At 44.7% G+C, this 17,689-nt stretch overlaps 1 protein-coding gene across 8 annotated transcripts; it reads right to left on the reverse strand.

Moving 5' to 3' along the window:
- Positions 1–1,299: 1,299 nt before the first annotated feature.
- Positions 1,300–11,164, reverse strand: LOC110534549 (ras GTPase-activating protein-binding protein 2). 8 transcript variants are annotated; one of them, XM_036954196.1, is made up of 13 exons: positions 10,988–11,162; positions 9,161–9,279; positions 8,968–9,049; positions 8,542–8,727; positions 8,115–8,205; positions 7,900–8,005; positions 6,583–6,763; positions 6,231–6,332; positions 6,032–6,137; positions 5,801–5,860; positions 5,577–5,705; positions 5,226–5,353; positions 1,300–4,569 (listed from the first exon to the last, which is right to left on the reverse strand). In XM_036954196.1, exons 2-13 carry the CDS (start codon positions 9,253–9,255, stop codon positions 4,285–4,287), a joined length of 1,551 nt encoding a protein of 516 aa, XP_036810091.1. In that variant the 5' UTR covers positions 9,256–9,279; positions 10,988–11,162; the 3' UTR covers positions 1,300–4,284. The 8 variants fall into 8 exon arrangements, with proteins under 8 accessions (XP_036810091.1, XP_036810093.1, XP_036810092.1 ...); XM_036954198.1 differs by having other exon boundaries at positions 8,554–8,727; positions 10,988–11,159; XM_036954197.1 differs by having other exon boundaries at positions 5,235–5,353; positions 10,988–11,153.
- Between the last annotated feature and the right edge of the window lie 6,525 nt (positions 11,165–17,689).

Below are 17,689 nucleotides of genomic sequence, written 5' to 3' on the forward strand. Positions count from 1 at the left end.
GAATCTGCTATGTGGAACTGTTGATAAGCATCATGTTTTTATTTTTTAATCACTCACAGCATCATGCGTATATGCTTACGTGACAAAAATAAACCATTTCCTTTTCATAAACAGTCTTTGAGTTGTTTTGGACTGCAGTGCTCAACCATTTAATTACACTAAATGAATACGTTTAACATGTTACCTTCAGAATCACGATGCTTGCACAATACAAATTACACCCTGCATTGCAAAGAAAGCCAGGTTCGTCAAGTGCAACTTTTAATCAAGCCAGAATGAACAATGATTCATGGATTCATTATCGGAGAGTATCATGCCTGTGTCACAAATACGCAGACCTGTGGTCAACCTCGGCTGCCTTTGCAATCAACACAAGGCAGTTACCACAGGAGCTGGAACTAGGTGGTGTTCATTATGCACCAAACTGAAGGTAAAAAAGAAAAGGGGACTGCCAATAAGAAACGTTCCTTTCATTAGAAATTAGAAGTGTGGTTAAGGTTAGGTTTGAAATAACATTTTAAGAAGAGAAATTGTAGAAACAGGAAGGGTTTAGCAAGAATTATGACTGTGGCTGTGGTAACTACATTGAACAAAAAGTATAAATGCAACAATTTCAAAGTTACAGTTCATGTAAGATTTCACGACTGGGCAGGGGCACAGCCATGGGTGGGGAGGTGACGAAGCTGGATGTGGAGTTTCTGGGCTGGCGTGGATACACATGGTCTGTGGTTGTGAGACCGGTTGGACATACTGCCAAATTCTCTAAAACGTTGGAGGCAGTTTATGGTAAAGAAATTTTACATTAAATTATCTAGCAACATCTCTGGTGGACATTCCTGCAGTCAGAATGCCAGTTGGACACTCCCTCGAAACTTGAGACACCTGTGGTATTATGTTCAGTAAAAAAACTGCAAATGTTAGAGTGGCCTTTTATTGTCCCCAGCAAAAGGTGCACCTGTGTAATGACCATGCTGTTTAATCAGCTTCTTGATATGCCACACCTGTCAGGTGGATGGAGAAATGCGCACTGACAGGAATGTAAAGAAATTTGTGCACAACATTTGAGAGAAATAAGCTTTTTGTGCACATGGAACATTTCTGGGATCTTTTATTTCAGCTCATGAAACCAACACTTTACATGTTGAGTTTATATTTTTGTTCTTTATAGTCGAGACCCACGTTACTTCTGGCTTTGTTAATATTCTCAAGTAGGATCCAACATCTTGGGGCATTTCCAACTTCTTTGTCTTTTACGACATTTGGTTGACTGCTGTGCCCCTTAAAACATGACAACCGTGATGACTGGTGCAGATATCAGTAGTTTATTGTATGTTAAGTCCAAACACATTCAAAATGGAAAACTAAAACAAATTTGCTCCATCTGCAACACATTTTTTTGTTTCTACTAGCAAACAAGTAGAAGGTAAACACAGTAAATTAAGATGGCAACCAACTGACTGCTTAGCGTACCACACTTGCTAAAGCCAGGAAGGAAATCCTATTCCACTGAAAAGAGGACTGGAATGATATACATTTAAATCCACTCTACAGCATTTTTCAACAGTGGAAAAAGTTTACAGCCTTTGCTTTAGGGGGTCCTTTGAAACTTGGGGGTAGAGATGGGGGTTTCACTGAAATTTCAGAGCAAAAAAAATAAAAGTACAAATCTGCTCCCAATAAACGTTTTAACACCACTGAGTTTTAAAGCACTGACTTCAGAAAACTAGCCAGAAAGCATGATGGCATTCCACTCGGCTGACTCTCCTCGCCCTTGTTGCCCATTGCAAAAGTAAAATCGCAGTAAGTGCCCTTTTCTTAGCCATAATATGAAACTCACATTATGAGTATATAGGCAACTGTGAAACTTGTCCATATGTGGAAACATGGGGAGGGATGTAGTTCTGCAGTGACCAACAATGGGTTCCTGGAGAAAGGGGCTCAATTTCAAAATGGCCTCTTCCCATAACACACACACCAGTGTTCGGCACGTCGCTCCAATCCAACCAAAAGGTACATGCATTTCCACCAGTGTGACTGGCTTTTTAAGCTGGCCCACGCCACGAGAAAATTAATTATGAGAGCAATGTCAGAAAAGGGGGTAGGATGGGAAAAGTGTTTTTACTGTGACAGATTGTCCCAGAATACCACCTGACAAGGAAGACCTCAGTACGACATTTTGGAAAAGGCGCTACATCAGATTTAACTTTCCGTTTCAGTGCAAGAAGACCAGTATAAGAAAAAAGAAGTGCAAAATATTTGTCATTTCTCCTCCCCGATTCTATTCCAGGTTGAAACCGAGGTCTTCCCTTTCACAGTCACAAAAATAAAACTTCCCATTTCACTGGCAGAGTACTGGTATAGAAATCTTATTTTTCTTATTTTGCCTTAGTGGGGAAAAAAATAATAGAAAAATCGGTACACAGCACATTGAATATTATCAGCATTTAAAAAAATATGAACGCATAAATGGATTTAAAAAAGTGAGTGTCATCCCAGATAAAGTTTGCACTAAGGCTAAACCACACCTAAGATTAACATTTTACAAAAATTGCTGCCAACGAAAAATGTTTGTTGTTGATGAAACAGTCGGATGCCCTTGGATCCAGGGCTTATGCCACCGTTCGAGACAAAGACCATGCTGCTCCAATTGACCGTACCGATTGAGAACTGTCTAGTAGCCCATGTCTGAGCCGTGCAATACAACGTTTACCTTTAAGAGGGCATTTCATTTTCACTGTCCGTTACAGTTACTAAGCAAACAGCTCGTCAATACTGCAGATCCAAACTCTTCAACTGATCCCATTTGCTTGACTAACCAAGAATCACATGACTAGTATGTTCCAATGAGTCATTTCTTTAACATAACGCATCTCTGGGACATTTAACATTAAAACTTCAGGCACCCGTTGTCTCTCTAGTCTCTTCAAACCCCAGAGCAGATACTATAAACAAATGCACAACTTGCAGCACATCATCTTAGGTAGTTCAACAGTACTTATGGGAGAGTGAAATGTGCACCAGAATAACGTTATAATCCTGTGAAGAACACTGCAAATTCTCCTGGCCTCAGTAGGTAGAGTAGTTCAACTGGAGCTGGGAGCAACACCGGACACCCCGAACTCAACTCACTAGTAAGACTGGAAAGATGAAATAGAAGGCACCATCATGCTTTTATAGTCAAGTTGAAAAAAAAAAAAGAATTAAATCATACAGTGAACTATGATTTTTGCTGTACATTTATTATGTTCCTCCGTACACTTGACGGGGAATGGAGGGAGAAGAGGAACCCCAGTTTCACGGTTCTGGCAAGGGTAGGGGAGAAAAAAAATGCATGAAAATAAAATAAAAAACAATAGGGAGCGAGTCTCCAAACATTATCACCACCACTCTCCTATTGGTCAGCTTGGGTTGTGTCTGTGGACCATCCTTTTATTTCCCCAGTCGGTGAAGTCCAGGAACTTTGAGCTTTTTATTAAATTCATTTAGGAAAATAATCATTCTGTAGATTGGTATGTTGTATTCCAGCAGTAATTGAAGCATAGTTATAGGTTCGCAGATGAAAGATGTGAGAAATATATTGGTCACAGTAAACAGGCCTGAAGTGGAGGCCTGCCTTGTCACGTCGTTTAGCTTTGAGACAACAGTAGATGTCTCAACCAGCTGCGATCCCAGGATGTCAATGTAACATGACAAAAGTACCCATTAGTGCATATTGATGAGTGCATTATGCAATTTGTTTTAAGCAGTGTCCTTTGAAAAGGAAAAAACTAAATGCAAGCCCCCCCACAGCAGGAAATTCACCTCATGCTTTTCCAACAGTAACGGGCAGAGAACTCCCACATATAAAATGTGCATTAAGAGGGGTTTCGTGACGTAGCGCCCTGGTAAGTCGAGGCGTAATAATCTCTATTCCAAATGATGGGCTGTATTATCGTAGGTAAAAGTCTATCAGTCCCTCCTCCTATAACGATGCAGATTACTCCTGGTTGCTTTTCCTCAAATTTACAAATTAATGTTTGTGAATTCTTGACAACACTGGAAAAGTACGCTCAGCTCACAGCTAAGTAAAGCGAAAATGCAAATTTGACGTTTGCTCATTTTTGTCTGTCACATCAAAGAAGAAATAGTTGACAGTCTGTCACATTCCAAAGCCAAAAATACGTTTTTACCGAAACGAAAATAAACAAACAAAAGTATATACGTTTATACATGTAGATTTTTTCGTTAACGAGAACGGTAGAAGATGAAGAACGTGGTACTACTTCCGAACTGCAGGTGGCACTATCAGCGGCGCTGGGTGGTGAAGCGGCCCTCGGCGGATCCTCCTGCTCCTCTTCCAGAGCCCAGACCGGGCTTGGGAGCACCCATGCCGCCCCTGGGTGGTGGGCCCCTGCCGTCACGCATCATCCCGCTGCCGGCTACCATGCCTCCTCGCGGGCCGCCGGGCCCCCTGTCGCCACGTCTCCCCATGTCTCTGCGGTCGTCTCCGCCACGGACCTCCCGCTCACGCACCGCCCTGGTCTTCTTCTCCTCTACGTTCAGACGCACCTCGCCACGGAACATGATGGGCTACAGGACAGAGGGGACCGTTAATACAGGACTGGCAGGTGATTAGGGGACCTTAAGAAAATACAATTTTCACGATCCTTCTCATTCACTGGTTTGCACGTCATAAAACCCTATTGGTTGAATCTTTGGTTGTATCGATTGTGTTTGTAGTTTTCCTGCATAGAAAAGTCTTAGGAGAAGACCTGCCTAAGTGTTTTCGGGCCACCAATGTCCAGAAAGCTAAAACAAGAGCCCCCAATATTATTTTTTTAATTACGATCCTTGAGAACCAACAAATCACCAAAAACAAGAGTCAGGGAGAATCAAATTCCAAAAATGATACATTCAGGAGTATTTTTGTCAGAGAATGGGAACCCCATTGATTTTGTTAGAATGTTTGAGACTCAGATAGCATAAGCCAAGCTGAATGTTGTCTCTGCGGACAACGGGAGGGCTTCAAATTTCCAGTCAGCACCCCCCCAGCACCATTTTGCTCCAGTAAAACCTTGAATACTCAGTCTCCTATAGCTGAGATTCAAACAAAGGGAAAATGGGCTAGAGATTTGGGGATTAGGATACTGTGCATAAAACCCATAGGTAGTGATTTACAACACCAAGTCGTGTGCCACCAAAACACCCGTGTGAATGAGGGGGATAATGATGAAGTCAGTACTTGCCCCCCCTACCTTCGCCCCCAGGATTCTCTGGACAGGGTCAGAGTCGTCAAAGACCACAAAGCCAAAGTTGGGCAGCTTTCCTCCGACTCCCTTGGTGTTGATCCTCAGCTCCACTACATTGCCGAAAGCTGAAGGAAGACATTTTAGTTTTCAATTCCAAATACCGAAAATCATACACACTTCTCCTGCTACGTCATCTGGAGTTTACCTCGTTAGTCACACCTTAACAAAAGGTTGGAAGATGTAAACTGTTCCAAACGCACACAATTCTATTGATTTAAATGCCATTGATACTTTGAACAACCAGAAAATGGCATGGCTAAATAACCATTCATGTGTATGAGTGCTTACTCATGAAGAAGTCCTTGAGCTCTGCCTCGTCAATGTCATGAGGAAGGTTGCCCACAAAGAGCTGGTGGCTGTCTGGGTACCGGATGATCCTCCTGCTGTCCATCTCACCGGGGTCCGCCTCGCCCCGACCTGCAGTCAGGAGAAGTCATTAGCTACCATCTGCACCGTCACTCTGTACCAACACTGAAGAGAGCACATTTAGTACAAAGTCAGAGCTTTATTACCTTTGTTGACAAAACTGAAGTGGGGTTTCCCAGTTTGTGATTCTGAAGGTGCAACACCATCTAAGTGACAGAGACGTGCACACATTAACCCATGTGTAAATAATAAAGACTATAGAAGTGTGAGCACCCGTGACGTGTTGAGAACTAAGCAGACCTAAAACCAAGAGCATATTGCGCGTATAGACAGTGCGTCTATAGAAAAACATTGCCATTAGGTCCCACCGGGCTTACCAGGTCTGGAGGCTCGCTGTACGAAGGCTGGTCTGTCGCGGGGGCGCTGGTCCCGGGGTCCCCGGAGAGGGGCCATCTGGCTCTCAAGTTTGGTCTCCGCTCTGGGCTGTAAAGGAGCGCGACACACAGGAGATGAGACCTACTTGACCACAGACAACACTCAGCCCAGACACACACAAGACACAGGGGGAGGGGTTACCTGTGAGCTTGGTGCTTTAACAACATGGGGGGGGATTCCAGAGGAGGGTCCTGTACCGCTAGGAGGCAGGTTTTTACTGGTCACCGAGGCCCAGGAGAAGGTCTGCCAGGAATTCAGTCAGAATTCAACCGTGCCAATCAGTAGAACACAGTACAATATGATTTTGAAAGGCAGATATCTTGACAGTAATCCGTGCAATAGTGCTACTTCTGAAATGGCACCCTATTCCTTCTATAGTGAACTTTTGACCAGCGATCTATATAGAACAGCAGTGTGATTTCAGATGCAACCTGCATGTTATTGTGATTTTATAAATGGTCATAGCACTGTTGTACCAGGAGAGTGGACCAACCTTGGGGGCCTCCTGCGTGCTGGGTGGGGACTCTACTGGGACCGGGGAGGGGGCCTTCTCCTCCAGCTCCTCCATCACCTTCTCCTCCACGTCAGGCTTCAGCTCCTCTACCTCGGGCTCCGGTTCAGGCTCGGGCTCAGGCTCTGGAGCCGGCTCCTCCATAGGCTCCTCAACACCATTGCTAAATGAAGCAGAAATCAGTCAAGTTTTCTACAGCCGTTTGCCTAGATGTACCTTTTTATAAACTCAGATACAAGCTCAATATGATTGGATTCGGTCACATTTCTTCTTGACACAAATATGATGCAACTGTACACTCACTGGCCAGTTTAATTGGCACCCCACACCGTTCATGAAAATGGACCGCTCCTACAGACAGACAGTGAGTCATGTGGCCAGCTAGATAAAGCAGGCAGACAGGCATCCAGTTACTATTCAATTGAATGGACAAAACGAGTGACTTAAGGCTGCGCGTGGTATGATCATTGATGCCAGGCGCGCCAAATCCAGTATCTCAGAAACTGGCCGCCGGATTTTCCCACACGACAATGTCTGGAGTAAACCAAGAATGGTGCGACAAACAGAAAAGAAAAAAAACATCCAGTCAGCGGCAATCGTGTGGGCGAAAACAGCTAGTTGATGAGAGGTAGAATGAGAATGGAAAGAATCGTGCAAGCTAACAGGCGGGCCACAATTAGATCAATAACAGGGCAGTACAACAGTGGTGTGCAGAACAGCATCTCGTTGATCCTTGTCATAGATGGGCTATTGCAGCAGACAACCACACCGGGTTCCACACCATTCAGGTAAAAACTAAATGCGGCTCGTGGACACATGGTCACCAAGATTGGACAATCAAGGAGTGGAAAAACAGCACCTGGAGCATGACATCGAGTTTAATTTACTTGAGTGGCCTGCGCAGTCCCCAGGCCTCAACCCAACAGACCATCTGGAATGGGCTAGACGGCAGTACATTCATGCTGCGAACAAGCCACAGCAACTGCGTGATGCTGTCGCCGTCAGCATGTACCAACATCCCTGTGGAACGTTTCCGATACCGTGTAGAACGCCCCAAACAATTCTGTCTGTTCTGAAGGCAAAGAGCAGGTTCGACCCAGTACTAGATGGGTGTACCAAAAACTGTCCGGTGAGTGTACATACCAACTGTATGCTATGTTTACTTGTTGTTTTTTAATGCAGTGCACATCCTGTACATAAATGCAATTTCTCTAAAACAGAACATTAAGTACATCTAGTCACCATTGATCTAACCATCATTGTCAAACTGGCATGGTGGTCTCCATGGCATAGACTTACATGACAGGGTGAGGCTCGTAGTAGGTAGTGCTGTTAGGACTGTCCTGGAGTGGCTCTGGGGACGGCTGTCTCTCCTCCTGCTCCTCCTCAACCTCCTCTTCAGATTCTGAGGTATCATTGATTAAAAAAACAAAGTATACAGACCATATAAACAAATTGACATCCAAAGTCAACATTGAAGATAATTTAACTGGACAAAGTGCAGAATTTCTTACCCTCATCAAGTTCAGCCTCAGAGTCGCCGAAAACCTCATCCTCATAGCGGAAAATGTCGTTGTGTACGTAGAACTTGTTTGCCACGGAGCCCTGTGGAAATAGCCAGACAAGCTATTATTATTTGTGCTGCACTAGCTGACGAAAATGTGCTTTTACCCTCATAGATTATGAAGCGCCTCAACTAAGAAAAAGTGCAGAGTTGTTTTCAGTAGGCATGAAATGTTTTGAAACAGAGTGAATCAGGGAGGTACTTCCTGAACATTGAGCCCTACTGAACACAACGCAGGTAGTCACTCCACTTCAATTCATTCTACCATTTCATGACTGCTGAACACAATCCAAAATTCCCAGTGAGTGACAATTAAAATATGACAACTAGCCTATGCTTAGTAAAGTGTGTGCAGTGAGCCCCGCCCTTTAGCCTACCGTACTACGCACCTCTGGAGCGAGCACAAAGGTCTGCATGAACTTCCTCATCGGCTGGCCGTTGTTGGAGAGCTCACCCAGCACCTGGACCACAACGCCGTCAGTCAGCGTGGCATGGGCGTCCACGTGTCTGATCTTCGTGTGGCATTCTTGGAACTGCAGGGACAGGACCTTCTTGTGGATTTCCTGGGTAGGGTGAAGGAAGTACAGTTAGAAGTAAATCACAAGGCCAGGAGTGGTTTATAATAGAATCACATTTCCTGCATTATTACATCACAGCACTTGGAAGGTTCTAAAAAAATATTTGAACATCTAAATTGTTTGAGATTTGCATGAAAAGCATCCCGAGTGAAGACTCTTGACTGTTAGATTTTTCAAAAAAGGTAGTTGTCATCTGGATCTTTGATTTAGGTTATTGACACTTACTGCTTGGCCATACACTGCTTCTGCAAGCTTCCCATTGGAGTCAAGTCCGCCATGAACATAGGAGGAGTTCCTTCCATAGAACCTGTCATGACAAAGCAGAGACATTTAAAGTCCTGCTGGCACAGGTCTACATAAAGCAATGGAAGGTTATCACATACTGTGGGCTATTCAATCTAGACAAATCGGTCAGTACCTGTGCAGGAAATCGGGTGCTTTGTTTAAGAGTGTGTAATACTGCCTCACAAACTCCCGCCCTACAAGCAGGGGACTTGGCTTCTCCATCACCATTTCTTTGGTAATCAATATCAAGTGCTGAAACAGAACATTAACAAAACATTTAAATCTTGATATGAAGTAATACTTTGAAGTGACCTAAGAACATGCAGGTCAGCATTGCAGAAGGAAAATAAAGCCATGACAACTCATTCTTATTGGACATAATTGAGGCAACATGTACAATATCAACCGTTAATACCCGAATGAGACCAATGGAAAACTGAGCAACTTATGAATCGTTCATGAATGATATTTGCATGCAAATTTGAGCTAATAAAAAATTATGTACAGAAACGGGTTATTAAGACGTTGCTTTCTAGTTTTGAAATTAGTTGAGAATATGAAGACAAAGTCGATGCGTTCAACTGATTTTTAAAACGACAATGCACCATGTTGTTCGTGTTCACATTTTAAAATGATACATATTTATCGTTGCTAGCTAACTACCTACTTTGATAGCACACACTAGCGTGCAACTGCGCCATCACGTTTATCCACCCGGACACAAAAGAGGGGTACAAAGCATAGGTCGACTTCAACGAGACGTTCTCAGAAGAGTTGAGAGATTGTCTGAACATATGTTACTAATCAAATGAACAAATGAGGTTAATGTTAAATTAATTTGTTTGAAAGTAGCCAGGCCTATTGTGACGGAAACTGCGGAAGGCCTCCCACGACCTGGTACAGCACTCCGTCGTAGCTGGATGTCTATTTGTGTGGCATCGTCGAATCATTTCCCTGGCCTTGATACCAGACATAACACATGTTGCTAGAAATAGTAGACCAACTCCAAATGCTTTGAAAGAGGCCTCGTCTTATTTGGAAGTGTATTTAGCAAACTAGTTAGGGCAGCATACTTGTAAGGTAAACGAGGATTAGCTAGCTAACGCTGGCTTCCTACTAGATTGGTGCTAGGCTAATTTGGGAAAACTCGTTAGCTAGCTCCTAGTTAGCCAACACGTTAACACTGCGTGCATTGATAAATAGCATTACCCCCAATATTCTAATGTAATTTAAGTATACATTTTAATCAACAAAATGCACAGAAAAGTCCGTACCGGTTGCTAATTAAATGATAGTGAAACTAGTACATTTGCTAACGTTAGGCAGCTAATGGCGCTAAGCTAGATTTGTGGCGTCGTTGCTTTTTCTCAAGCTACCTTGTCTTGACAACTTTGTTTACCCCTATCAGTTTTCCTTCGTGTATTAACATGCATCAACACTTTAATGATGCAAAGTCATTTGGCTCAATTTCATGAATTAGAAACGTTGAACAGCTAGCAACAATCACTTTGTAACTAGCCAATACACATTGGTCTATTCTGACCGGTTAACACGTTCGTGCAAGTGCCTAAATCCTGGCACCGGCAGGCAAGTTTTTCTTGAACAGAGCTGGTTAGCAAGCAATAGTGTCGACACCAGTGCTCGTGTTAGCATTGCACATAATACAAAGGCCGACTGGCTAGGTATTTTTAGCTATAGCTAGTTAGTCAATGAGAAAAATAAAATTGAACACGGTCAAATTCGGGGTTTAGCATCACATGATACCATGCCTGTTTATTCCATTTTAACTCAAATTGTCGACATGAAATTAATTGAAGACACATACTGTACAGTGAGCCAACAAAGATCTTCACTAACTCAAATGTTAACTTTTTCCCGAGAACAACTACAGTAGCGAGCCATTAATAAAATGTTATCCTTAGTCAGATTATCTATAAAAAAAAAAAAAAAGGTAACTTACCTTTTGAAATACCTATCTAATTGAACACAGTGATTAAATGACTATACTCTGAAATATGAAGAATATTTCAGGTGCAATTTATAATATTTCTCTCCCTCTACTGACAGACTTTATGATCTCTGCTGTATCAGAGATTGGAATTTAAAGCGATAGACTTCAAATTTATTGTCTAACCCCTGCAATCTAGGCAGGGAACCCCCGTGACAGTGGAGTAGCCAATGATATTTTTACACTGGACAACATCAATTGTGACGTGGTTTGGTGTATTTTCCCGCCTGCCTTCCTGCCTAAAAATCCAGACGTTATGACGTCACAAGGGTTTATTTTGTCATAACTCATAATATAATATTCATTATCAGCCAACAGTTAAAAAGAGATTCATTGTGACTTAAAACATATTTACCAAGAAAATAATGTTCATATAGTATGTTCTATACACTACAAAATTGAGCAATCTGTAATGCATGAGGCTGTTATATGTTTTATTCCTGACAGACAGCAGATAACTTGAAGGCTACAATTAATACTTTTGAATACAAAAACTGGAGGAAACCTAGAGCCACAGAAACAAGTCTATCATATGCCTGCCAGTATCAGGAGACACACCTACAGTGCATTCAGAGAGTATTCAGACCTCTTGACTTTCTCCACATTTTGTTACGTTACAGCCTTATTCAAAAATGTATTACATAGTTTTTTTCTTCTTCTCATCAATCTACACACAATAACCCATAATGACAAAGCAAAAACAGGTTTTTACTGAAATGTCGATTTACATAAGTATTCAGACCCTTTACCCAGTACTTTGTTGAAGCTCCTTTGGCAGTGATTACAGTCTTAAGTCTTCTTGGGTATGATGCTTCAAGCTTGGCACACCTGTATTTGGGGAGCTTCTCCCATTCTCCTCTGCAGATCCTCTCAAGTTCTGTCAGTTTGGATGGGGAGCTATTTTCAGGTCTCTCCAGAGACTTTTGATCGGGTTCAAGTCCGGGGTCTGGTTGGGCCACTCAAGGACATTCAGAAACTTGTCCCGAAGCCACTCCTGCATCGCCTTGGCTGTGTGTTTGAGATTGTTGTCCTGTTGGAAGGTGAACCTTCGCCACAGTCTGAGGTCCTGAGCGCTCTGGAGTAGGTTTTCATCAAGGATCTCTCTGTTCATCAATCCCTGGTCTCCGAGTGCCACCACCATGCTTCACCGTAGAGATGGTGCCAGGTTTCCTCCAGATGTGATACTTGGCATTCAGGCCAAAGAGTTCAATCTTTGTTTCATCAGATCAGATAATCTTGTTTCTCATGGTCTGAGAATCATTTAGGTGCCTTTTAGGGGACAGGCAGAGGTTGGAGGAGGCCAGTCGGAGCATGCCGAGGAGTCTTGTTCTGTGCACACACCGTGCAAGCGGCGACAAATGCGGACACGTCAGGGACCATAATAGGCCACCAAAAGAGCTGTCACACAAAGGCCAGGGCCTGACGGGTGCCCGGGGGGCAGGCAAGCCTGGAGAGTGGACCCACTCCAGGACTGCGGAGCAGACGGCATCAGGAACGCTGCACCTCACAGACCTGCTTCCCTATTGACCCGCTGCCGAGTGCCCTCGCCAGGCACGAAGTGGGAAGGATGGTCTCGGGTTCCGGGGTAGTAGTCGTGGGGTTATAGTGGTGGGACAGTGCATCTGGCTTGACATTCTTGGATCCTGGCTGGTTTGAGAGGGAGAAGTTGAACCATGTGAACAGCAGGGCCCATCTGGCTTGCTTGGAGTTGAGGCGCTTGGCGGTGCGGAGATACTCCAAGTTCTTGTGGTCAGTCCACACAATTGTTCCGCCCCCTCCAACGCCATCTTCACCACGAGAAGCTCACGATTCCCCACATCGTAGTTCCTTTCCATGGCGTTGAGGCTATGGGAGAAGAAGGTGCAGGGATGTAGCTTGAGGTCAAGGGCATGACGGGATGGGGGATGGGTGGTGGGATGAACCAGGATGGGGGCTGTGGTGAAGCGATGTTTGAGGTCCCAGAACACCTGGTCAGCAGCTGGAGACTACGTGAACAGAACCTTGGGCGAGGTGAGTGCTGACAGGGGGGAAGCCAGGGTGCTGTAACCCCGGATAAAGCGACAGTACAAGTTGGAGAACCCCAGAAAACGTTGCAACTGCACCCTGGACGTAGGCTGAGGCCAATCCATCACTGCTCTCACCTTCCCAGGATTCATCTTGACACTCCCAGCAGACATGATGTCATCCACAAAAGGGATGGTGGAGCGATGGAACTCGCACTTCTCCGCCTTCACAAACAGCTGATTCTCCAGAAGAAGTTGAAGGACCTGCCGGACGTGGAGCATGTGTTCTTGAGGGGAGCGGGAGAAGACGAGGATGTCATCAATGTAGACGAAGACGAACCGTTTAAACATGTCACGGAGAACATCATTCACCAGAGCCTGGAACACAGCAGGGGCGTTGGTGAGGCCAAAGGACATGACCAGATACTCGTAGTGGCCACTGGCCGTGTTGAGGGCGGTCTTCCACTCGTCCCCCTCTCGTATCCGCACCAGATGGTAGGCGTTCTGTCGATCCAGCTTGGAAAATACAATGGCCCCCTGGAGCGGCTCGAGGGCCGAGGAGATGAGTGATAGCGGTCCTTAACCATAATGTCATTGAGTCCCCAGTAGTCAATGCACGGGCAGGGTCTTATCCTTTTTCTCCACGAAGAAGAACCCCGCGCCGGCAGGAGAGGAAGAGGGACAGATAAATCCAGCAGCTAGGGAGTCCCCAATGTAGGTATCCATAGCCTTGGTCTCCGGTCCCGACAGAGAGCACAGACGTTCCCGGGACAGCGTGGTGGTAGGGGGAAGGTCAATCCCACAGTCATAGGGTCGGTGAAGTGGAAGCGACATGGCCCGGGCCTTGCTGAACACCTCCCGGAAGTCCTGGTACTCCGCTGGAATGGCGGAGAGATCCAGGGTACCTTCCGAGCCCCCAGGAAGACGTCCCGGGGCAGGTTGTGCTGACTTCAGGAAATGGCCGTGGCAGAACGGGCTCCAGCCCATGATGGCACCAGTAGACCAGTTAATGAGGGGATTGTGTTGTTCGAGCCAGGAGAATCCCAATACTACTGGAATCAGAGGCGACTTGATGAGCAGGAACTGGATAGTCTCGCTGTGATTTCCTGACACCCGTAGGTTGATGGGAGTGGTGTTTTGGGTGACTCTGCCTATAGAGCGACCGTCCAGTGCTCTAACGTCCATGGGAATGGAGAGGGGCTGAGTGGGGATGTTCAGCTCGGACACCAGCGTAGCGTCCAAAAGGAGAACGGGGCATCAAAGACCTTCCTCACTTCCCCCACTTCCCCCTCCAGACCAGCGCATATGGCCGGCTGTTGTTCCCACACGGCAGTAGCCCAGGTGAAAGCCCTCAGAAGTAACAATGTTTATACAGCAACAGGGGCAAAGGTACAGGACGGCAGGGTCAGGTCAGGCAGAGGTCGGTAATCCAGAGATGGGGAAAAGTTACAGGACGGCAGGCAGGCTCAGGGGCAGGCAGAGTGGTCAGGCGGGGGGTACAGGGTACAGACTGAGCATCACTTTGACATCATTGGCAGAGTTAACAGCTTTTAGTATTGTATACACACCCTAGATCACCACCACTGCAGGTGGGGCATAGCTCCCCTTCCCCTCTCTCAGGAGGGAGTGAAGAGTACTGAGGGATGACCAGGACTGGTTGGACCCAGGCCTTGTCAGGTTACCAGACTGCTGCACATTGCTCCCAGCAGGCATGGGCACGACTTGTACCTGTGTGCCCTGCTATACCTTGGCAGGCAAATAGATTTTCTTCCCAGCCACATCGACCACCATGGGGTACACAAAATATGCCCCAGTGGAAGAGAGAGCTACACCAGGGGGGAAGGCTGTGGTGGTCTGGGAGGGGGAGTGGAGGGGTTAGCTGGAACTCCTTACACCCATCTCCCCTCTCCTCGTCCCTCGGGGTGACCTGATAGCCTTCAAGGAACCAGACGTCCTCAGATCGCTTCTGGAGCCCTAGGAACCAAAATAGAATGGAATGGATCAATTGTTCATGTTCAGAATTGCCCACTAAAAGTACAATGTTTATTACATTATTATTGAAACACAAACTGTACAGTCAACAATAAATGAATGGCCATTTATGATGATGATAATGAAAATACTCACTGCGGAAATATTTGTGACAGTTTGTAACACCTTTACCTGTTAAGGATAAGAAATGGATGAACATTTACAATGATGATAATAATGATGATAATAAAGATACGTGAAAATACACATTATATACAAAAGTATGTGGACATCCCTTAAAATTAGTGGATTTAGCTATTTCAACTACACCTATTGCTGACAGGTGTATAAAATCGAGCACCCAGACATGCAATTTCCATAGACAAACATTGGCAATAAAACGGCCTTACTGAAGAGCTCAGAGACTTTCAACGTGGCAACGTCATAGGATGCTATTGCTACGTTTCCAACAAGTCATTTTGTAAACTTTCTGCACTGCTAGAGCTGCCCCGGTCAGCGGTAAGTGCAGTTATTGTGAAGTGGAAAAGTCTAGATGCAACAACGGCTCAGCAGTGAAGTGATACACTGGCTACACAAGCTCACAGTACGGAACAGCCGAGTGTTGAAGTGTGTAGCTTGTAAAAATAATCTGTCCTCGGTTGCAACACTCACTACCAAGTTCCAAATTGCCTCTGGAAGCAATATTAGCACAAGAACTGTTCGTTGGGAGCTTCATGAAATGGGTTTCCATGGCCGAGCAGCCGCACACAAGCCTAAGATCACCATGCGCAATGCCAAAAGTTGGCTGGAGAAGTGTAAAGCTCGACGACCACTGGACTCTGGAGCAGTGGAAACGCGTTCTCTGGTGTAATGAATCACTCGTTACCATCTGGCAGTCCGACAAACTAATATGGGTTTGGCGGATGCCAGGAGAATGCTACCTGCCCGAATGCATAGTGACAATTTAAAAGACAACAACCACCCGAGCCACTGCCTGTAGACCCCGTTATCATCCAGAAGGCGAGGTCAGTACAGGTGCATCAATGCTGGGACCGAGAGACTGAAAAACAGCTTCTATCTTAAGGCCTTCAGGCTGTTACATAGCCATCACTAGCACAGAGAGGCTGCTGCCTATATACACAGATTTAAAATCATTGGCCACTTTAATAAATGGAACACTAGTCACTCTAATAATGTCACTTTAATAATGTTTACATATTTTGCATTACCAATCTCATATGTATATACTTTATTCTATACTATTCTACTGCATCTTAGTCTATGCCGCTCTGACATTGCTCGTCCATGTAGTTATATATTCTTAATTCCATTCCTTTACTTAGATTTGTGTGTATTGGGTATATGTTGTGAAATTGTTAGATATTACTTGTTAGATATTTCTGCACTATCGGAACTAGAAGCACAGGCATCGCTACACCCGCAATAACATCTGCCAAATGCGTGTATGTGACCAATACAATTTGATTTGAAAGTTTGGTGGAGGTTTTTCATGGTTCGTGCTAGGCCCCTTAGTTCCAGTGAAGGGAAATCTTAACGCTACAGCATACAATAACATTTTAGACGATTATGTGCTTCCAACATTGTGGCAACAGTTTGGGGGAGGCCCTTTCCTGTTTCAGCATGACAATGCCCCCCAAGTTCCATACAGAAATGGTTTGTCGAGATCGATGTGGAAGAATTTGACTGGCCTGCACAGAGCCCTGACCTCAACCCCATCGAACACCTTTGGGATGAATTGGAGCGTCGACTGCAAGCCAGACCTAATCACCCAATATCATTGTCCAATCTCACTAATGCTCTTGTGGCTGAATGGAATAGAAAAGTCCCCACAGCAATGTTCCAACATCTAGTGGAAAGCCTTCCCAGAAGAGTGGAGGCTGTTATAGCACCAAAGGGGGTCCAACTCCATATTAATGCCCATGATTTTGTAATGAGATTTTCGACAAGCATACTTTTGGTCGTGAAGTGTATTTGCGGCTGTTTGTAACACCTTTGCCTATCGAGGTTAAAAATGATCATGTTTTGATCCAAGGAAAGGAATGCTTGTTCTTTTTTCGTTCTGACTGAAGGCAATGAACAACTCACCTATAATGTTTTTGATAACCTAATGGCATGACATCATATGAAAAGATCTCTTGACATTACACACAATGTGTGCGTCCCAATAGACATTCTATTCCGTATATAGTCCACTACTTTTGACCAGTGCCCTATTGGCCCTGGTCTAAAACAGTGCACAAGGGAATAGGGTGACTTTTGGGACTTATACAGTGTTGCAAGAGGCAGTTATGTAACATGGTATGCTTGTTTCTAATTAGATCACATCACCATTAGGGATAGATTGTAGAAAGAAAGAGTTGATTCTATGAAGAATACATCATGACATCACAAAGCTTGATAAAGGCAAAAATAACCCATACAAAGGTTTACTTTAGAACACGTTACAAAGTCTCTGAGAAAAAAAACACAATTTGTAAATAGTTACAGCCAACTCTATATTGATGATACCTACCTTCTTTGTCATCAGATAACATCACGAGGATAGTCACTGCAGATAGAACACGGACAGCACTGTTGACATCCCATGCCTGCAACATTATCTGAAGTCTCTTTCCCATGGAAATCTATCATGAAGGCTGATACATGCTAATTAAACAAC

Source organism: Oncorhynchus mykiss, chromosome 19 (assembly GCF_013265735.2).
Source record: "Oncorhynchus mykiss isolate Arlee chromosome 19, USDA_OmykA_1.1, whole genome shotgun sequence".
NCBI lineage: Eukaryota > Metazoa > Chordata > Actinopteri > Salmoniformes > Salmonidae > Oncorhynchus > Oncorhynchus mykiss.

Bases quoted from the DNA above. Each gene is read 5' to 3' on its own strand.
- LOC110534549 (XM_036954196.1), bottom strand. From the start codon at position 9,255: ATGGTGATGGAGAAGCCAAGTCCCCTGCTTGTAGGGCGGGAGTTTGTG. The intron at 9,050-9,160 runs GTACTGACCGAT...TTGTCATGACAG, and splicing joins GCACCCGATTTCCTGCACAG to GTTCTATGGAAGGAACTCCT. The intron at 4,570-5,225 runs GCAAGTACTGAC...TCTGTCCTGTAG, and splicing joins TGGGGGCGAAGGTAGGGGGG to CCCATCATGTTCCGTGGCGA.